At 42.8% G+C, this 18,750-nt stretch overlaps 1 protein-coding gene across 1 annotated transcript in view; it reads left to right on the forward strand.

The window, feature by feature from the left end:
• LOC122614153 overlaps window positions 1–15,055 on the forward strand; it is a 35,407-nt gene extending 20,352 nt beyond the window's left edge. Inside the window, exons 2-7 of the mRNA XM_043788650.1 lie at window positions 6,890–7,161; window positions 8,787–8,864; window positions 9,205–9,337; window positions 13,593–13,836; window positions 14,409–14,506; window positions 14,596–15,055. Coding sequence (XP_043644585.1) covers window positions 6,890–7,161; window positions 8,787–8,864; window positions 9,205–9,337; window positions 13,593–13,836; window positions 14,409–14,506; window positions 14,596–14,867 — 1,097 coding nt within the window. The 3' untranslated portion in view covers window positions 14,868–15,055. The remainder of the gene's footprint in view (window positions 1–6,889; window positions 7,162–8,786; window positions 8,865–9,204; window positions 9,338–13,592; window positions 13,837–14,408; window positions 14,507–14,595) is intronic.
• The last annotated feature ends 3,695 nt before the right edge of the window (window positions 15,056–18,750 follow it).

Below are 18,750 nucleotides of genomic sequence, written 5' to 3' on the forward strand. Positions count from 1 at the left end.
ATGTGCGCAATAAATGTCAGCTACAAACGAAAACTTCACATGTTTTTCTTTCTTCCTCCCTCGACTTCCTTTTCCAGGACTTCCGGTCTTCTTTTTTCCTCGCGCGCGCTAGTATGTGCGTGTATATACGTGTGTGCGCCAATTTGTAGAGCATACTTATGAGGGCGGTCGTGGAAAGCCTGTCCCCGCACACAAATTGAAATCCGCCATAAATTGGTGAGCGCAGACTGACTGGAAAGAAATAAAGCAAAGTCGAGTCGAGTCGAGCCGAGCTGATGACAATTTATTGTTCACACTTGCAACTGATGATGGTGCTTAGGGGACCAAACAAACACACACGTGTGCCACGTGTGTGCGAGTGTGTGTGCGTGTGTGCGTGTTTTTGCCAAGGAATATTTCATTGTCTGGCAGCGCCTAAAAGTAGGCTCTACAAATTGCCAGCCATTATTCTGCGCCAAAACCAATACTCCAAAAAATATTGCCGATATATTGCAATTTAGAGATGGAAGCCAAGCTAGCAAAAATAAGAAAAATGGGAAATTTACTATGAAAAAGAGTAAAGTTATCGAATACATTTATAAACATGCTTGGTAAAACACTAAATTATTTAAACTTCGCTGGAATCGTTTTGAATAAGTTCTAAAGCGGTTTACTGCATTAAATTTTACCTAGTTCCTAATAATGCTAATTATTAACACCATTATGCACACTTATTAGAGTTCAATAATACTGTATATTTTCTAATTTGAATTTGATTAGGTTTTTTATTTTCTATTTTTTTTTTTTTTTTTTTTTTTTTTTTTTTTTTTTTTGATTAGGTTGTTATTTTCCATGTTTTTCCAGCTGCTTGCATTTTCGTATCCAGAAGCTATTTTCATTTCGTTCCTATTCTAATTTGATGTTAATGCATTCGCTACGTTTGTGTGTGATAACTTTGCTATATTTAAATTGTATAATATTGTATTCTTAGCGATATTAATTTGCTCACCTAAAATAACTTACCGGAAGTGCTGGGAATCACAAGGCGCCTCTGAACAAAAGTGAAGTGGAGAAGCATCTCTTTTCGCCATTTATTTTCCAACACAAGTGCGAGTATCGAGATGTAAATTTATTTATTTTATTTTGCCCTTTTCAATGGCTGTGCAGGTGTGCCGACGATTTTCAATTGTGCGTCTCTTGTGTTGCTGGCAGGCGATGATTTAAATGGCCGGCAAGTTTTGCCGACTTCTACGCTCTTTCACAACTTTGGCGGGGAACTAAAACTTTTCCAGCGCCTGGGAAGGTTATTTCCAAATACCGCAGACATACGAAAATGCAAACTTTTTCTGCACCTTAAATGCTGCCTCGAAATCGTATGATTAAAGGTGGATTTTTGTGCTTGCACAAGTTAAGGAGCTTATATCGAAGCCACTGGACACAGCAGCGAGATGTTTCACTGCGGCTCGTTTAACACAATTTCAATTCATGCCACACAACAAAAATCCACGTTCCACGACCTCCGTTGGCATTTATGAATTGTTACTGGGGATGTTGCCGCTATTATGTCTACTAAGTCCCGGCTAATAGCGGCTTTAAAATTTATAGAGTTTTTGGACTGCCTAGAAGCGGCTTAGCAGCGAAGTGATTGCCCTGCGAGTGGGTCGGCTGCAAATTTATTTAGCATTGGTTCTGTTTTGGCCCAATGGCGGTAACTCGTAATGCGAGACTTTTCACTTTCTTTTGGCTCTTCTTGGCTTGTTTTTTGATTTCGGTTTCGGGTCACCAATTAGACGCTTAGAAAACCCCTTGCTTTTCCGAGAAAGAGTATTCACACTTTGGAGTGGGTGAGTGCCCAGAAGAAGATGCCGTCGTTCTTTGTTATTTAAGGCGTGGGGCTTGCTTTTTGACATATTATGCCATAATTCCTGCGGCAAAACGTTTAGTTGAGCTACATAAATAATAAATATCCAGGCGAAAGGACTGGCCTACATACACAGAACATGACATATTCGGGTTTAGGGACCTTTCCGTGCTGGCGATGGTGTACGTGGATGTATCTTTTCTTGTGTTTTGTGATTTACAAGGCTTCAAGTCGAAACTTCATGCTTCAAGTGCTCTGCTTTGGCTTTTGCCTTTTAATTTGCAATTTGCATTTTTGGCCCCAAAAACTCCAGTCGTGCAGCAAAATTGTTTTCGCAAAGATTTAGCATAAAATATTGAAAACATTTACGCAAAGTAATAGCAATGTGCCAAGACTTATGTAAAATTTATTTTAATTGTTTTTTTTGGCGCCTCTCCTCCGACATTTTGGCTGTGTTGCCTGTTCACATCGATATGCAAATTTGGCCAAGTTCAAGTGACTTGCGAGTAAATCGAAAAAGTTTTGATCTTCGAGTAAAAACTAATAGTCGTAAATATTTATGTGTGCCAATGTTTGAGCTTAGCAATGTGTCCAAAAAGCTGTGCGGAGACTTAGTTGCAATGGCTGGGAGCAGTTCCATCTCAGTGTTCTGGCTATGGACCGATTCTTATCAAATTTCCACTTTTCCACTTTTGGCTTAGGCAGCAGAAACGTCTTTTCTTTTCTCCCTTGCATTGCTAATGAAATTAAATTGAAACTTTGCTGGCCTCGAATTTGTGACAAAGTTGCGAGCACAAGGATAAGGGCTCAGACCAATTGGTCTGGCAGCGGGATTTCCAAAGTGTAATCATGGCCTGCGATTGGGAAAGTCAAGTTGGTAGAAATAGTTATTTAACGGATTACAAGCACTGGCATCCTTTTCAATGTGTTTTTCGAAGCCTTCAATGAATAATTGCTGGGCTTTTGTGAAAAACACTTTCTCAAGGCTTTCATAACTACCAGAAAAATGGTACGTAAGTTAGTAGTTCAATAGCGGATTGCCAGTACTGCACTCCATTTAAAGAAGATTCAATTTTCTTGTATTAATTTGTTTTGGTCCATTTCTTAATCAATACTAAACTCTTTTTATACCCGTTACTCGTAGAGTAAAATGGTATACTAGATTCGTATGTAACAAGCAGAAAGAAGCGTTTCCGACCATATAAAGTATATATATTCTTGATCCGGATCAATAGCCGAGTCGATTTGTCCGTCCGTCTGTCCGTCCGTATGAACGCTGAGATCTCAGGAACTACAAACAGATTCCAAAGACATAGACGCAGCGCAAGTTTGTCTTGCTTTAATTTTGAAAAAAGCATAAATGCCAATTCTTAAGAGCACCCATAACTCCTGGCAATTAATAGCCATTGGCCACCGAAGAAGTGCTCCACATCGGCTTCATAAGCCATTATGCTCGTTCGACGCCTTTGCAGCACAGCTGTCTGTGGAAACTGTGGACATTAATCTTCCTGCCACATAGAAATTCATATGGGCGAGACATTCGCCAACAGCCTTTGGCCATGCTGCACTTTCAACATCAACACGTTGCACGGACTGAAACTCGCGAGAATATGTGTTGTATGTGTATGTGTGAACACATTGAGTGGATATGTTGCAGTCCAAACAGGAGCTGTAATCATGGGCCATCTTGGGTGAATTCATTTGGTTCAGATTTCCCAGCCGCAGGCTCGTTTGCTTTGGCCACAGCCAACTTCAATGGGCCTAAGCCTCAAATAGGTTTGTCTAGCCGGCGGCGAAATGATACTCCGCTTAAACAAATATATCCGCAGAAAGGGCAAAAAGATACAACAAAAAATACCAGAGACCCGTAAACCTTTGGGACATGTTTCCGCACAAGAATGTTGGGCAAAACAGTCCACGGACTTTCTTTTGATATGCTAAATAAAAAATGGTGAACAGCGATTTTAATAAATATTCCCCACACACCCAGTCGCCAGAAACGGCTGAACCCGTAGACAACTAGGAAATATCCTTGAGGACATTGATGGCACCGGCTGCTTATTGAATTTTTCAAAAGCCCTTTTCTGTTCTTACCAACTCCCTCGAGGAAAATGTGCTTAAAGTGTTCCAAGTGATTTTAAGGAGCTGTAGTTGCATCGTTGTAAGGACTTTTGCTGCTTTCGTTTGAGGTCAACTTTGGCAGTTGAAGGTTCTAAATGTTGCTTTAAGTTTCAATAGATTTGCAGGCGAATCTTTAAATGTTTTAAGGAATTTGCAGTAGATTTTGGTTATTATTTTCAATTTGTTACAACCTGAAAAGCTTCTGAATGGTAACTACTTAAATATAAACCAGAAGCGGGTTCATCGACACTTATATTCACTGTCTGGTGCACCTTTGTTCATTTTGTATCTGTTATTTCGAAAATCCTGTCATCCCCAAATCGGCTTATTCATTTACACTAATGCCGTAAAATTAAATTATTTCGCTGACAAGGGTGCCAAATTAATCTAAGCATCCAAAAGAAAAGCCGATTTTCCGTCTGCCGAAGATCGATTTCAGCGGCAATCGGCGCCTTTTATTTTTAGTTGACTGAAAGCCTTGATTGCCTTTTATGACCCCTCTCAAAGGGTGAAATATACATATATATATATATATTATTTTTTTGCCTGTCGTTGAAAGGCAGTTAAAGGGTATAAAAGTGTACCACGGCGGAAACAAAGCATGAAGTTTATGACGGAAGAGTGGAAAAAACCGGAGGATGACGGCCATCAACCGCAGCAATCGGTTAAACCAACCAAAGCGGGCCATTAAGCTTCCCGGCAACTGAACATTTTTGGGAAGCGAACAACAAAACTACAAAAAGTCAACTGCGATCGTTAAATCAGAAAGCCGCATGCGAGTGCCTGCAACATCATTAGTTGCAGTTCACACACACACACACACACTCTCAAGTGCAAGTTATGCCACCAGATAGTCGCCCACCTCGTTTTTTGCCCCCTTTCGAGGCACTCGCATGCGGCGCATTTTTTGCGAGGTGTCCAAATTAAATTTGCATCAGTTGCTTCACGAGTATCTAAATGATGCCAAAACTGAAAGTGTATCTGTGTGCAACAGCGGCAGCAATGGCAACAACAACATCAACAACAGCAGCAGTGGAAGATGAAAGAAGCGCGGGCTGCAGCTGCAAAAAGTGCTGCACTCACTTTGGCATTTCGTATCTAGTTTTATTTTTTGCGAGCTCTTTTTTTTTTGTTTTTTGCATGTTTAGACTACTTTTCCATAAAAGCGGAGAGTTCTTTTGCCGCATATTTTTCACAGTGAGCATTGTCTAAGTGAAACTCTGATTTCATGTCTGTTATTATGAAGTCTATTTATGTCCTTTGGTAAATACAATTCATATTCTGTATTTTTACAATAAATTAAATTCTCATGTGATTTAACTTTTTTGAAGATTTGTTTTATATATTGGCGAAATATATTATAATTATATAGAATAAGGTATTCAAGTATTAAACACAGCATTAAAGGTTGTACATCTCGGCGTATACGTAATATTTAAAATGTGTCAAGACAAACTATAACCTTTCATTCACATTCTCGAATCCCACATTCTCTGTGTATCTTGATATGTATAATTTAAACATAATAAATATTTATCAGGTCTGAAAATGATATTTGGTTTAACTACAAATGTCATTTAAGCATTTAAGTTAAAATTCAGCATGTGACCCACTGTAAATCGCTGTATCTGTGTGTGTGGCTATTTCGCCCCCGACTACTCACTTTCCACATATGCATGCATGAGTGTGCCCGAGCGGGGGGTGCGGGGCGGGCACTTAAATAATTTAGATTTTTGTGTCTAACATGCACAAGTGCCACCCCAATGGCCTAAAAGATTCAAGTGCAGCCGGCAAAAGTGAGTGACCCAGTTAGAGAGATTGGAGGCAGTGACAGGCGGAGATGCAGATGGAGGTGGACGCGGACTCGGATCTGGATGGGCATGGGGATAGGGATGGTGTTGGATGTGGGATGTGGCAGCTGGGGCCTTGCAGCATCCGAGTTGTGGGCGGTGCAACCTGGCCATTATCAGCAACCAAGTCGCGTCGCTGTTTTGGCGACTGCTCCGCTGCCATTATGCGCTCATTAAAATGTCAAATAAATTCAAATGCAGAAAACATGATTTTTCGCTTTTTGCCACGACGAGGTGCAAAGTGCGAGGTGCAAGGTGCACGGCAGTTTCGCACGTGCGAGGTGTGGATGGCAGTTAACAACGGTAGAGATAGTCCGTGCTGCATAGTTGCTGAGTGATTTATAATTTATACGCGTTACTCGACGCGAACTTTGAACTCTGAACCGCGCACGTTGCGGCTTGGCAATGAGAATACTGAACTTTGAATGCGCATTGAAATATACTCGGAATCTTTAATCTTTTTTTTAGAAAAAATGTGACAGTTTAATGCAGCAAAACGGGCTTCTTGCTGCTCGCTTTTAATTGAGATCTTCCGGAACTTCACATGCTAGATGATAAAACTTCGGTTATTTCCTGTGCCTCACGGTTTCCACTGCCCCATATCCACGTTGGCAATTAAAGTGCACTCCTTTATCTTAATTAAAAGCCATTTCCATTGTAGTAGTGAGGAAATAGTTTAATTGCTTGCCAAGTGTGATATATAATTATTATGAGTGTTTTCCCCATTGTTTTGCTTTTTATTGCTCACTCGCTATTTGTCCTTTAATCCCAACGAGCCGTAAAATGCCATCTCATGCTGCATTTTTGAAATAAACCCGACTGTGCACATCCAGCTCAGTAATATGAAAAGAGCATTTTTACTGCGCATTGAGTGGCATTTAATTAATGTTCTCCCTTTTCAACTATTCCTGTTTGCTGTCCGGAAAAGGTCATTATGCGCCTTTTTTCAGTTGCTGGCAGGATGAGCCATAGAAGCTTAGTTCATCCAGGTCTTAAAGCTATCTGTGTTTATTTTGAAGCAGCAATGAATCAACCCCTCTGTGATTCTAAACGTTTTTCATCTTCTTTTACATCACAGCTCATATCGTGGATGGCAATAGCAACCTGTTGCCCATGGTTTCTGCCCCATCGAGCATTGATAACGATTACGTTTACATTGCTTCGGTGAATAGGAAATTCCCCCAGTTCGGCAACTCCCTGGATGACGACCAAGAGGCCGAGGAGCAGCAGCCGGAGGAGACCACCTATCCGCCACCAGTCTTCGACTTCGGAATGCCCAGGAATATTACAACCCGGACGGGTCACACGGCGGCCATCAATTGCCGCGTTGACAATCTGGGTGATAAATCGGTGAGTGAATCGGTGAATCGGCCGGCAAGTGATTGCATTTGCCAGCTTATCATTGAATAGCTTATCATTCTTTCTCCCTCTCCGATTTTCATTTTAATGCATTTTTAAGCATAATATTTGGTTCGTCAGTCATGCTGAAAATCAAGTTAGCGCTAACTTCACCCATGCACTTTCCCCCCAACTCGCAACTTCCAGCTTCTCAGTCGCCTTTTCTTTCCATTTCCCGGCTCTTGGCCACCCTTGTTTTGCCGGTTCAATGGCAAAGTTTCTGCCTTCCGCTCAAAACCCTCAGTCTGGCCTTTGACCAATGCCGAGTTTACTTTGCAAACTCGCCTTGTTTTTCCTCACTTTTCCATCGTTTTCCCCGCTGTTTTCCTTTTCTTTAAGTTTTTAAGTTGCAGCGTATTTTGTATTGGTTTTCTTTGACTAAGACTATTTGGCGTTGGTTTCAATCAAAACGGACTAACAAACTTGGGGCGAATCTTTAATGGCACAGATTGGAGAAACATTATTTTCATTTTCTATATTATTTTATTGCCCTAAACATATATGATTATGTGTATCTTTAGTGTTGGATAATATAACTGGCCATCTTATATTTTATAGTTGCACACTCATTAAAGTTTAGTTACCTAAGCTATAAGTTCTGAGCTGTGTGCTTTGCGTTGTTAATTTTGAAATGGGCTTTTGTTAATTTTGAACCCAAGTGGCTTTCTGGATACCCTCCCATCCGATATGGTATGGCGATACCATCATCCTTCGCAATCACCATCCATCTCCTGCTCACTAGCGTAGTCTGATCCAGATTTACTATCGCTCACCTTGTGGGTCCATCCATTTTCCACGAGCTCATCCGCGCTGCTGGTGTTCCCTTTCGCCACTTTGACACTTTTAGTTCCGTTTATAGCTCCTGCCTGGTTTTCCTCGTTTTCCCGCCTTCATTTTACCATTTTACCATTTCATTCTTTCTTTTTTTTTTTTCGCTGGCTTCTGGGGATGCGAAAAGTTTTGTTTGCCCGCGGCCGTCTGGAAGATTACTTTTTTGTGCCCGCTGCAGTGGCGGCAGGTTCTTCTTTCACTTCGCATTTTTGGGGGGCATTTTTGGGGGGCTTTCGGGAGTTTAAGCCTCTCACATTTGGGGCACGCACTTGTCTCCATTTTCCCAGCTCATCTGCTCTTTTCGTTCCTTGGCTGAATGGGAAATGTTCGCTGTGTAGGATACGGTGATATCTGCTTGGAGCTAAACCATTTTGTGTGTTAATCCCACAGCTCAATTTGATTGTCTTTGCCAATCGTTTTCAGTGAAATATAGAATTCTATTTAGCTTTCAGGTTGTGTCATTTATCCTTTAAAGTGTAATCGTGTTCGTTCGTTCATAGCGAGGAGCCACTGTATGGGGGGGAAACAACCTTCGGCAGATTTAAGAGTTGGCTGCTTGGTTCATTTTGCCGCTTGGTTTATTAAATTTTCGTATCTATATACTGTCGTCGGAGTTCCCAGTTCCCAGTTCCCAAGCAGTCGAGTGGCAGCACCGGAGGCAATTTTTTAAATTGACTTAAGCACTGGCACTAACAACATTTCGTGTCCCTCTTACCTTTTTTTCCCTTATTTTCATCCCATTGCAGGTATCCTGGATACGAAAACGCGATTTGCACATTCTGACTGCAGGCATTTTGACCTACACATCTGATGAGCGTTTCAAGGTGCGTATACGTAATCTGGGCCAAAGTTATCCCTGCTGTGCTCCAGTTACCCCTCCCCAGCCCCAAAATCTCAATCATCCTTTGGCCCAGGTAGCTTATTTAATGTCCGCCGGGCTTGTAAGCAAAGTCAGCTTAATTGCGTATGCAATTCGGGCCAAGCAAGTTGTATGCATTGATTAAATTTACCAAGGACTCGGTGGCCACTCCACACCCCCCACAACACCCACAGCACCCACAACACCCACAGCAGCGATTTATCTTGGCATCCTGTCTCACCCACCGTCTCTGTCTGTCTCTTTTGTTCCCACTGCTGCCGTCTCTCTCTATCCTACCCGTGCAGGTGGTGCGGACCGCCGACTCCAAGGATTGGACATTGCATGTGAAATATGCCCAGCCACGTGACAGCGGCATCTACGAATGCCAAGTGAATACGGAGCCAAAGATTTCGATGGCATTTCGCCTGAATGTCATAGGTGAGTAAGGCCTCCCTGTCTGCTCCATTTCCGCCTCCTCCTCCACACCTTCTCCACTTCCTCCCAACCACCACCCAAATCCTCCCAGGATCCTTCCTCCCCCCAAATGCAGTTGCATACGCATTGTCATCGAGTTGCTGGCATTCGCACGACCTGAAATGGCAACTTTTTATACACTCTGCATTTCTCTACGGCAAAGGGGCTTTGTAAATTGGCCGTAAACTTTGGCAGTTTCTCCTGCGCTTGGCAGGATCCTCTGGCATGGGTGGGGCCAAAGTTGCTCCTCCTTCGTGGAACGGCAATGGATAGTCGTTCGTCATAATGGTTTATCCTTCTTGCAATGCTGGAATTTTTGCGTAATCACTGGGACATCACTTTGCAGATTAAATCCAAGGGCTTCATTCCAGATCTAGGTGCACTGAGCAGCTTTTTTAGGTGGTTTAAGATTTTAAGAAGTAAATGAGGATGGAAGAGTACTGAGTACTAAGCTAAAACCCTTATATTTTGCACCTTGAATTGTAGTTTACTGGTCTCACATTTTAACCTAATTTACCCATGGTATATTTTATGAAATCATTCAACACTCGTTGAAAACTAGAAAACAGGACACTCCCAAGAGGCAGAGAGTCGTTGAGAGGAACCGCAAACGAATTGATCAAATATTCCTGTTTTTAGTATGCATAGAGCTAGGCATTTGCAAGTGTTGGGGGTTAGGCTTTAAAGGTGAAGTGCTAAAGGATGTGCTGTGGGTCAGACGCTTGGAATGGCAACCGCTGTTGGCACCTGCCAGTACCGTTACTCGTGTCTAAGCCCCCCTTACTACCCCTTTGCCCCCTTTCGACGCCCCAACCAGCGCTGGAAAGTTCGGTTTGTCTATTTTTCTACACGCTTTGCATGCAAACGCAATTTGCATTTAAATTCAATACTAAATTCATATGCTGCCTGTTTGTAATACACACTGGGGCACTGGCAAAGAGGGGTTTTTGGGGGGCTCCACCCCTTTTACCCCTTGCCGCAGCCTTAAGCAAGAGGCCCCCGCTTCTGCCTCATTGTTCTGCCATTTCACAAGTTTTCTACAATGGATTTCCGGTTCTCGGAGTCGTGAAGTCCACGGCGGGTGAGGGGAGTAGGATACGGATACCCTGTTTGTTTGCGGCTGTGTGTTGCTATAAATTGCTGCACAAAGCATACACGTTCATGTTTCATTCATGTACGTAAAATTGATTTGGAACTTTTTCGCCGTGCCCGGGCAGCCAAGCGAGCAAGTCAGTACTCCACGTCGGTGCGTCTCCGGATCACCCGAATCCCCCCCTGAATCCCTGGAATCCCCCGGACATCCCACGCAGTTAGTCTTCTCGTTTGTCGTCGGCGTCGCAGGGAGAAAGTTTTGTTTGACCAGCGTGAAAGTTAATTGAAATAATCGGACGGAGTTTGCTACTTTGGCAGTGATTGGTTTAGTTTCTAGTTCAAAGTTTTCTTGGCCAATGCCAGTAGATCTACACGAGGGAAAATCTTACCAGCAAATAGCTCAGTAATTTACTTTTAACATTCTTGTAAGCGATGGAAATAGTTTGATTTGAAAAGAGTTACTATATTTAATATATACTATCAAGTATAAATATTTATATGGCAATTTCTCAGAGTTTGTTTTCGTTTAAACTTGACTTTAACGCAGTCACGCAGTTAATCTTTGGCTTAAAATCCGACTTAAATGGGTGTGTAACCCCCGCTGATGATGGATAAAAGGCAGCCAGGACAAATTGCCTGCCACCGGCAGGATGTAGTGTGTCTCCAGTCGAGTGTAGAAGGGTGTAGATCTCATCAAAAGGCAAAGTCGTATCAGCGTTTCAGCTTCCGCAGTTGCTTTTTCTGCAACCTGCCACCTGCAACCTGGTGGGGCACAACATCCTGCCCGCCTTTCCGCCTGGCAACCAAACTGCACTGCGGATGTAGTAATCCTTGAGTGCGCTGCTCTTTGGACAGCGAGGCAGCGGCGACAGGAAGCCGACAGGCATGTTGCCACCTGTAAGGGGGCAGGTTAAAGGTGGCAAGTTGGGGAATTTATGCTAATCATTTGCAACCCCAGAAATCGCGTTATAAGTATGCACGCTGTTGTCATGCAAATCACGTGGCGCGCCGACGGAAATATTTTTCACTGATTTATGCCGAAGGAAACCAAAATGTATGCCCATGAAATATTACGCGGGTGTATATAGTGTTTTTATGCTGACATTTTAACTATCCACTTTGTGCTTATCACGTAGCGTTGATTAATTCATTTGGAGTTCAGTGATTCGGAAAAATAAAATATGAAATATATTTGATTTATATTTTTGTTTGATTTATTAATAAATAGAGCATAGCTCAGCTTAGGAGCATAGCTTTCTTAGGAGCCTAAGTACTAGTAGGATTTTCCCCATTCTTCCCTCTTCCCTAGCAAATGGCTAATATTGAAGCGTGTTTATTTCCCCTCTTTCCAATCTCGGCCCCTACTGAAAGTCGATGGCATTTAAGACGCTATCTAGGAGGGCGTCAATGGCATCCACTAATGCCAAGTTAACTAACTAACCAAATCGCTTTTCACCCCCCCGCCTGCCACCGAATCCAGTGCAGTGTGCCTTCGTCTGGGGCGCCACCAAAATCCGCTTTTATGCCCCACTGCCCAGCTGGTCGACTTGGGTGTGTGTGTGTGTGTGTGTGGATACTGCAGCCTTCTGCCTTCTGCCCCAAAGCCCCCCGCACATCATTAACAACGTCAACATTTGACTTTGTTGACTGCCTGCTGTGTTGGCCAAAAACGGTCGGCCAGAAACGCACGGAAAAAACATTAAACCAATTTTCAGTGCCTATAACGTGAAAGTGATGGTGGTAACAGGATTCTGGAGGTTCGGCTTAGTTCGGTTCCCCCCCTCACACATTTGTCTCTGTCTGCGGCAGCTGCCGTCGAGCCTTTTCCACCCACCGCCCACTGCCTCCCGGAAAACCCATCGCCAATATTAGAAAAGCCACACGTACAAACATATACACACGTATACTGTTCGTATGGGAAACAACGTTTAATGGCACATCCTAATACATGGGCCAGTGGCACCCACCGTCTGGCTCACAATAACAACCGGCTAACAACACTTAAAATGTGTGTAAAATGCGAGACCAGCAGCCACAGCCAAAGCCAACAGCTTCATCGACAAACAATGGGTCAATGAAATGGCCCAAAAGTTGTCCAAAAGAAGCGAAGGCCATCAGGAAAGGGCAACAAATTTTTATGTGCTAGTTTTTTCATTAATTTTGCTCGGGAAAAAGGCGTTGTTGCCTCACTATAAAATTTGTTCTTCACCAAAGAATGAAAATTTGATTCGACGCTTTTTACAACTTCCAGGGCATTTCGTATACAAAATTAAAAGTGTTTTAAATTTTCTGAAAGTCAGTATTAATTTTGTGTGATAAAACAACCGCTTTTATGGAACGCATAAAGTAAAGTCGTTTTCTGAATAAACTCACAGGCCTAAAGTTATATGGTTTTTTTAAGCATTAATAATAAAATATGAGCTTTGCAGTTTAAAAGCAGATTAAAAGTAATCTAAATTTATGAAAGCTTTGCAAGTATATATGATAAACGTTTTAAGGAAGTTAATTAGCGTTTATTTGAAACTTAACTTACGAATTTACTAAAAGGCGAGTTTTAGCTTTCCTAGATTAGCATTCGCATGCACAATGGCGATTCAGATTGAGGTCGAAGCTTGTTTCAGTTAATAAGAGGAGCCCCACGGCTGAATGGAGTACTCGGTGGGGCCTCAGTTTACACAGTTAACACAGTAGCTGCTCATTATCAGTCGAAATCTGGGCTGCCTTCTGCCTCGTGGCTCCAAGGTATTCCGCTCAAACACGGAGCTCCAACAGCAGCACACACGTACACACGAGAGTTGCTAGAAATGCCGGCAATTCAATCCACCCAATTCAATTGAACCCGTCTCGAAACAGAAACAGAACCCGTAGCAGAACCAAAAGCAGAACCTGTAGCAGAACCCGAACCCAAACCCCATCCCAATCCAACCCATCCCATCCCATCTGAACCCAATCAATTGCGTCGCACTGGAATTTGCGTTTGCCGTACGCATGATTAGATGCAGTTGCAACAACCACCCACTCAAAACCCAACCCAGCCACCCAACCTAACCACCAACCTCATGAGTGGAGCGTGTTGGGGCGCCTAGAAATGCTATGCTATTAATCAATTTTTGGGGCCGCATCGCAGTAACGCCGCCAGATGCGAAGGCGATTATTGCCGGACCGACGGACCTCTATGTCAAAGTGGGCAGCAGCGTAACGCTCACGTGCCACGTGAAGCAGCCGGCGACGTCGGCGCAGGATATTGGGCCAATTTACTGGTACCGCGGCCCCTACATCCTCACCCCGTTTGTGGCGCATCCGAATGACGCGGCCATCGACTTGCAGCGCATCTCCATGGAGTCCACGCTGGCCGAGAAGCTGCAGAGCAGGTGAGCCAGCCACTGGGTACAAATGATAATACCATAACACAATGGCACCAATAATGCATCGCATTTCCTGCACTCGGGAAAATGGTGTCAACCAAAGCTGAAATGTGCTTTAAAGTCTCAATGTTTTAAATGCAGTAACAAAAACTCAAAAAATGTGCAAACAAGATATAGAATATAAACTTATAGGTAGAATTCTGACTGGTAACTTACAATTCAACTTTTCTAGCTTTCCTATAACAATTTAAAGATCTCAAACGGTTTGCACTTTCTTTAGCATTTAATTGAACACATTAAATGGGTTGCTATAATGATTGAACAAGCGATTAAGCGCTCAACTCTCGAAGGCAGGAATTTTTCCTCCAGCTTGCCAGCCGGAATGCCGCAGGGGACTTAACGTGCCATCAGGTGCGAGATTTTCCAGTTGCCTCCAGTTGGCGGCTGGCATGCCGAGCTTTGATCGATGGAGTTGATTTAATCGAGGGGGGCAGTGGGGGGCAGGGAAACAAAGTTGACGCAATTAAGCTGCACGTTTGCCATAAGCTTCTCTGTGCTTTGCTTTCCATGTTTCCCAGATTACGCATCGCCAATGCTCAGCTGCTGGACACCGGAAACTATACGTGCATGCCGACCACAGCGGAAGCGGCCAGCGTGGTGGTCAATGTCATCAATGGTAAGAGCCTGGAGTCTGGAGTCCCGGACTTAACCAAATGTATCTGCCACACACTTTCTGTTTGTCTTCCCCTCTTGTGTCCTCCATAGACGAAAGCCCCGCGGCGATGCAAAAGAGCAGGGCGATCCGGACAAGTGGCAGCGTGCGGAGCAGTCGGTGGATCCTCCTGCTGGCCATGGTGGCCAGTTCCGTTGTGCGATGGCTTATTGGTGGCCGCCCAGAGCTCGGGAGCAGCAGCTGCCGCGATTCCTGCTCGAATTTATCCACTCTGCATATCAATTATTGCAACCTGCGTGCGAAAATCACCAGCCACTTGGAGCAGCATCGATGTTTGGGCCCTGGAACGCAGGCGGACTCATGATAATTGAATGGAAAACCAAACATCTTGTATATAGAAAACTGAATTCATAGTTAAGCATAAATCATTTGTGTAAATCTGAAAGAAAAGATAAGGGAGATGGGAAAACCGCTGTACGAAATAATTAGTTTATGTTACTGCTTCAACGTCCTAAACTTGAATTATTGTTTATTACAAAATGATTGTGAAACTCTTCAACTGTCTACATTTAGTGGTTTCCCATCTGGCATACAGTAAACTATAACTATAACTATAACTATATTTAATGCTAATTTTTATGCCTAGCCTAAATATTTATGTAACAATAAAAATAAAAAAACTGGTGCCCATGTAATTATCGAATGTAATATGAAACGAAATTGCAAATGCGATAACAGACACAAAACGCTGCATTGCATTGTTAGTTTTTGGAATGCAAATATTATTATTCGGGTTAATTTCCGTTTCTGTTATTGCAATTAGCTAATTGTATTTGTCACTGTGGAAACACTTGAAAACCAATTGATGCGACAGGCGTTAGAAAATAAATAAAAAACCGTTTGAAATTGCATTATCAGCATATACAAAAAATATAAAAGGGCCGACAATTAATTTCACTTCGATTTAGTTATAGATTTTCACATATTCAGTGGGCAGAACGAACGATTTGTAACCGTATATATCGAATTTCTCAATGAGAAACAATGAAATGTATTTTGTTGAAATAAAAACTTGATTTTAACCGCATTAACTTCGTACGCAGCTTTTTTGCTTTCTGTTGCAGGTATTGATTTTCCAGCACATTAATTAAATTTCCCAGCTGCCAGAAATGTGCCATTATGTAAGTTAACCGTACTTGACAATGCCCTTTGTTTAACAATTACATCGTTAAATTACATCGATAATGTGCGTGGGCTTAATTTAATTTCGATTAATTCGGGAACTGACCTGACCTGACCTGTAAACACGGAAAGTCTAATCGATGCGGAGCCAGCCGCTAAAGCATTCCAAATTAAGCGGATCTCGATAAGCCAACGCCACGCATCATCAGTTTGCAGACGCAGGCAGGTACACCACTGCGTATACTTAATTTCGAACTCTGACTTCACCTCCGGCACTTGAGCGGTGCTCCCGCGGCATTAAAGGGATAACAATCGGCGCCAAAGGGCCGGGTGCGCTACGGTCAACAACAATACGTTACGCTTTCTAATTCGCTGCGCCAGTCACACGGGGCGTATGCGCGATTATCAGCAGCCGCAGCGTGTGTACATTGTGTGTGTGTGTGTGTGCGGGTGTGTGTGTTTGCGGGTGTGTATGCGGCGTGCTGTGAGTCCGCATAATTACACGCAGTTGAGTCGCTTAAATGAAATCATAAATTATCCGGCGGCCTTTCACTTAATTGTGTGCAAATATTTTCCAGACGAACGCAACTCGCACTCACTGATTGATACATGTTTCAGCTGACTTTGCTGGCAATTTGCAAATGGTTTAGGCCACTGACAACCCCTGCACTTAATGTAATTACCGCGAATTTGAAACAGCGAACGAGCAGTTCCTTATTACGAAAATGTGAACTAAATACAGGTAGGCGCTGCGCAAAAAAACCTCATTTGCCGTCCAATTTGGCAGCGTTTGTAAGTGGCGACTTTTTGGAGCGCAAATTTAAAACGAAAGGCAAATGAAGTTAGCAGCTAATTTAGCCTGGCAGTCCGTGAGCGGTTGCAATTAAAATCTGAAAATAGTTTCATGGCAACTTGAATGCCTGTCATTGTCGTCGTTGCCGTCGTCGTCGTCATATTTTGCAAACTGTCGAGGTAACTCGGCCAAATAAATTGAACCATTAGCACGAAAAGTCAAAAAGTTCCCCAGTCCACTGCAAAACTGAATGGATGGTTGGATGGATGTTCGTTGTTCGTTGTTCCGCTGCAATTGTTTGTTGTTTACTTGCGAAGAAATAACCGCAGGGCGGCAATAAACGAGACACGAGCGGCGAAAAAAGTCCAACTCGTCACCTGTCTGCCCGTCGGGCGCAGATCCTTGCTCCTTCACTCCTGCACTCCTTTGCTCCTTGGCTCCTTTTCGTCCTTTTCGTCCTGGCCTGTCCTCTGCTGTCCTGTCCTGTCCCGTCCTGTCCCGCTGTCATCAAAGGCAAACATTTATGCAGTTCGGAGAGCTCGGGCTTTATGTGCGGGCGTTTTGCTCAACTTTAATTGTATTCGACGACGGTATGCGAAACTAAATTTTCGTATTGTTATTCCCTGGCAGGCAAAAAGGCAGCCGGCAAAACGGCAGCTCATAAAAACTTTTATCGTTTTAAAGTTCGGCGAGCAATTACAGTGCGAAAGTTAATTAAGCACCGCAAGCAAATAGACGGCGGTACAGGCAGTTTGTAAGTCACTTTTGAGCATAATTTCATTTGAGCACAGGAGCGTGCTGGTGGAAAATATATATCCTTCTTGGCAATTCGACCCGGCTGCATGCGTGCAAATGGCTCTGAGTTCTCAGATACAAATCATTACATTGTGTGAGTTCCAGCCAAGGCGGATGAAGCCAATACAGTGGCACTGAATGGAAACTGTGGGAAAAATATATACTAGAACAACTTTTTTAGATAATATTAATATTAAAATAAGTAATATTTGAATAACCATTAAACTGAAAAATTTATTTAAATTTTTATAATTTGTATAGAGCTCAGTTTCCCCTTCAGCTCCACTGTTCACTGCCCATTCTTCATGCATCTGGGCCATAAATGTAGCCTGGGAGATTTAGCATAACAAGGCACTTATTAAAAAACATTATTAGTCTGATAAAAATAAATTACATGCCAAAAAACTGCCATCTATTAACATTAATGTTTGCTGACCCCCTGCAGCAGCACTGGCAGTATCTTCCCAACTATGAAAATGGCCCACACTATATCGTATATGGCATAAATAAATGGCAAAAACCACTGACGTTGGCACTTGGCCGGAAAACCACAGATGTGTGCTGGGTGGAAAATCCCCCACTAACACTCGCTGATGAAGTAAACCCAGGCACCAACCTTTGCCGCCCGAAATGCAAAAGCCTGTACGATTTAATCTAATCTGTGTCCAATGAAATAAATTCATCCCATTTGCGGGTTGGGCTCTAACAACCCAGTAGCTGTTATTGTTCTGGTTCTTGTTTTTTGGCTCTTTTTCATCCTGTGCGGCATGTTTGCGCCGGTTTCTGTTTAACTTTTACCACTAATTAAGTGCTTACACGAAAGATTTCAAAGCAAAAAGGGACACAATGCCATTGAATGGCCAGAAAACACACACAATCTAAACGAAAATTGAAAACGAAGGCGGAAACGGAAACGGCAGACGGCAGACGGTCCAAGTTTTTGGGATCTAAAAAAAGAAGAAGGCGGTGGCGTTTAATTATAAATTTACACGTTCAGCCATGGAAAAAGAGCAACTCATGCTAAAAAGGGTAAACACATCACCAGCAAAGCCACAAACAAACAAACTTACAACCCATACATTTCATTTCTGCTCCAGAGTTGGGCAACAAATTTGGCGAAACTTGCTAGAGATGAGAGAGATGAGTAATGCCAAGTTAAAAGTGATTGCAAATTTATAGTAAAACATGGTTTTTCTATGTAAAATAATTTATAATTACCAGCCAGATAGAAAATTTGCGGAGATTTTAATACTGAGAAAATGGAGATTTATTTTTAAGACGCGAAGCAGATTGAGAAATGTACAAAAAAATATGATTAAAACTGAAACAATTTATTTTTGTATTTAAATTGCTGGAATTTTGGTCCAGTGTTGGTGTCAGTGTATTGGCTGAAAAGGTCCTTTGCTGTTTTTTACTCCTGTTTACCCATTCGGTGTGGCTGGGTCAGTCAGCATTCATGTTTGGGCAAATACATAAA

The sequence above is a fragment of the Drosophila teissieri genome, chromosome 2L (genome assembly GCF_016746235.2).
Source record: "Drosophila teissieri strain GT53w chromosome 2L, Prin_Dtei_1.1, whole genome shotgun sequence".
NCBI lineage: Eukaryota > Metazoa > Arthropoda > Insecta > Diptera > Drosophilidae > Drosophila > Drosophila teissieri.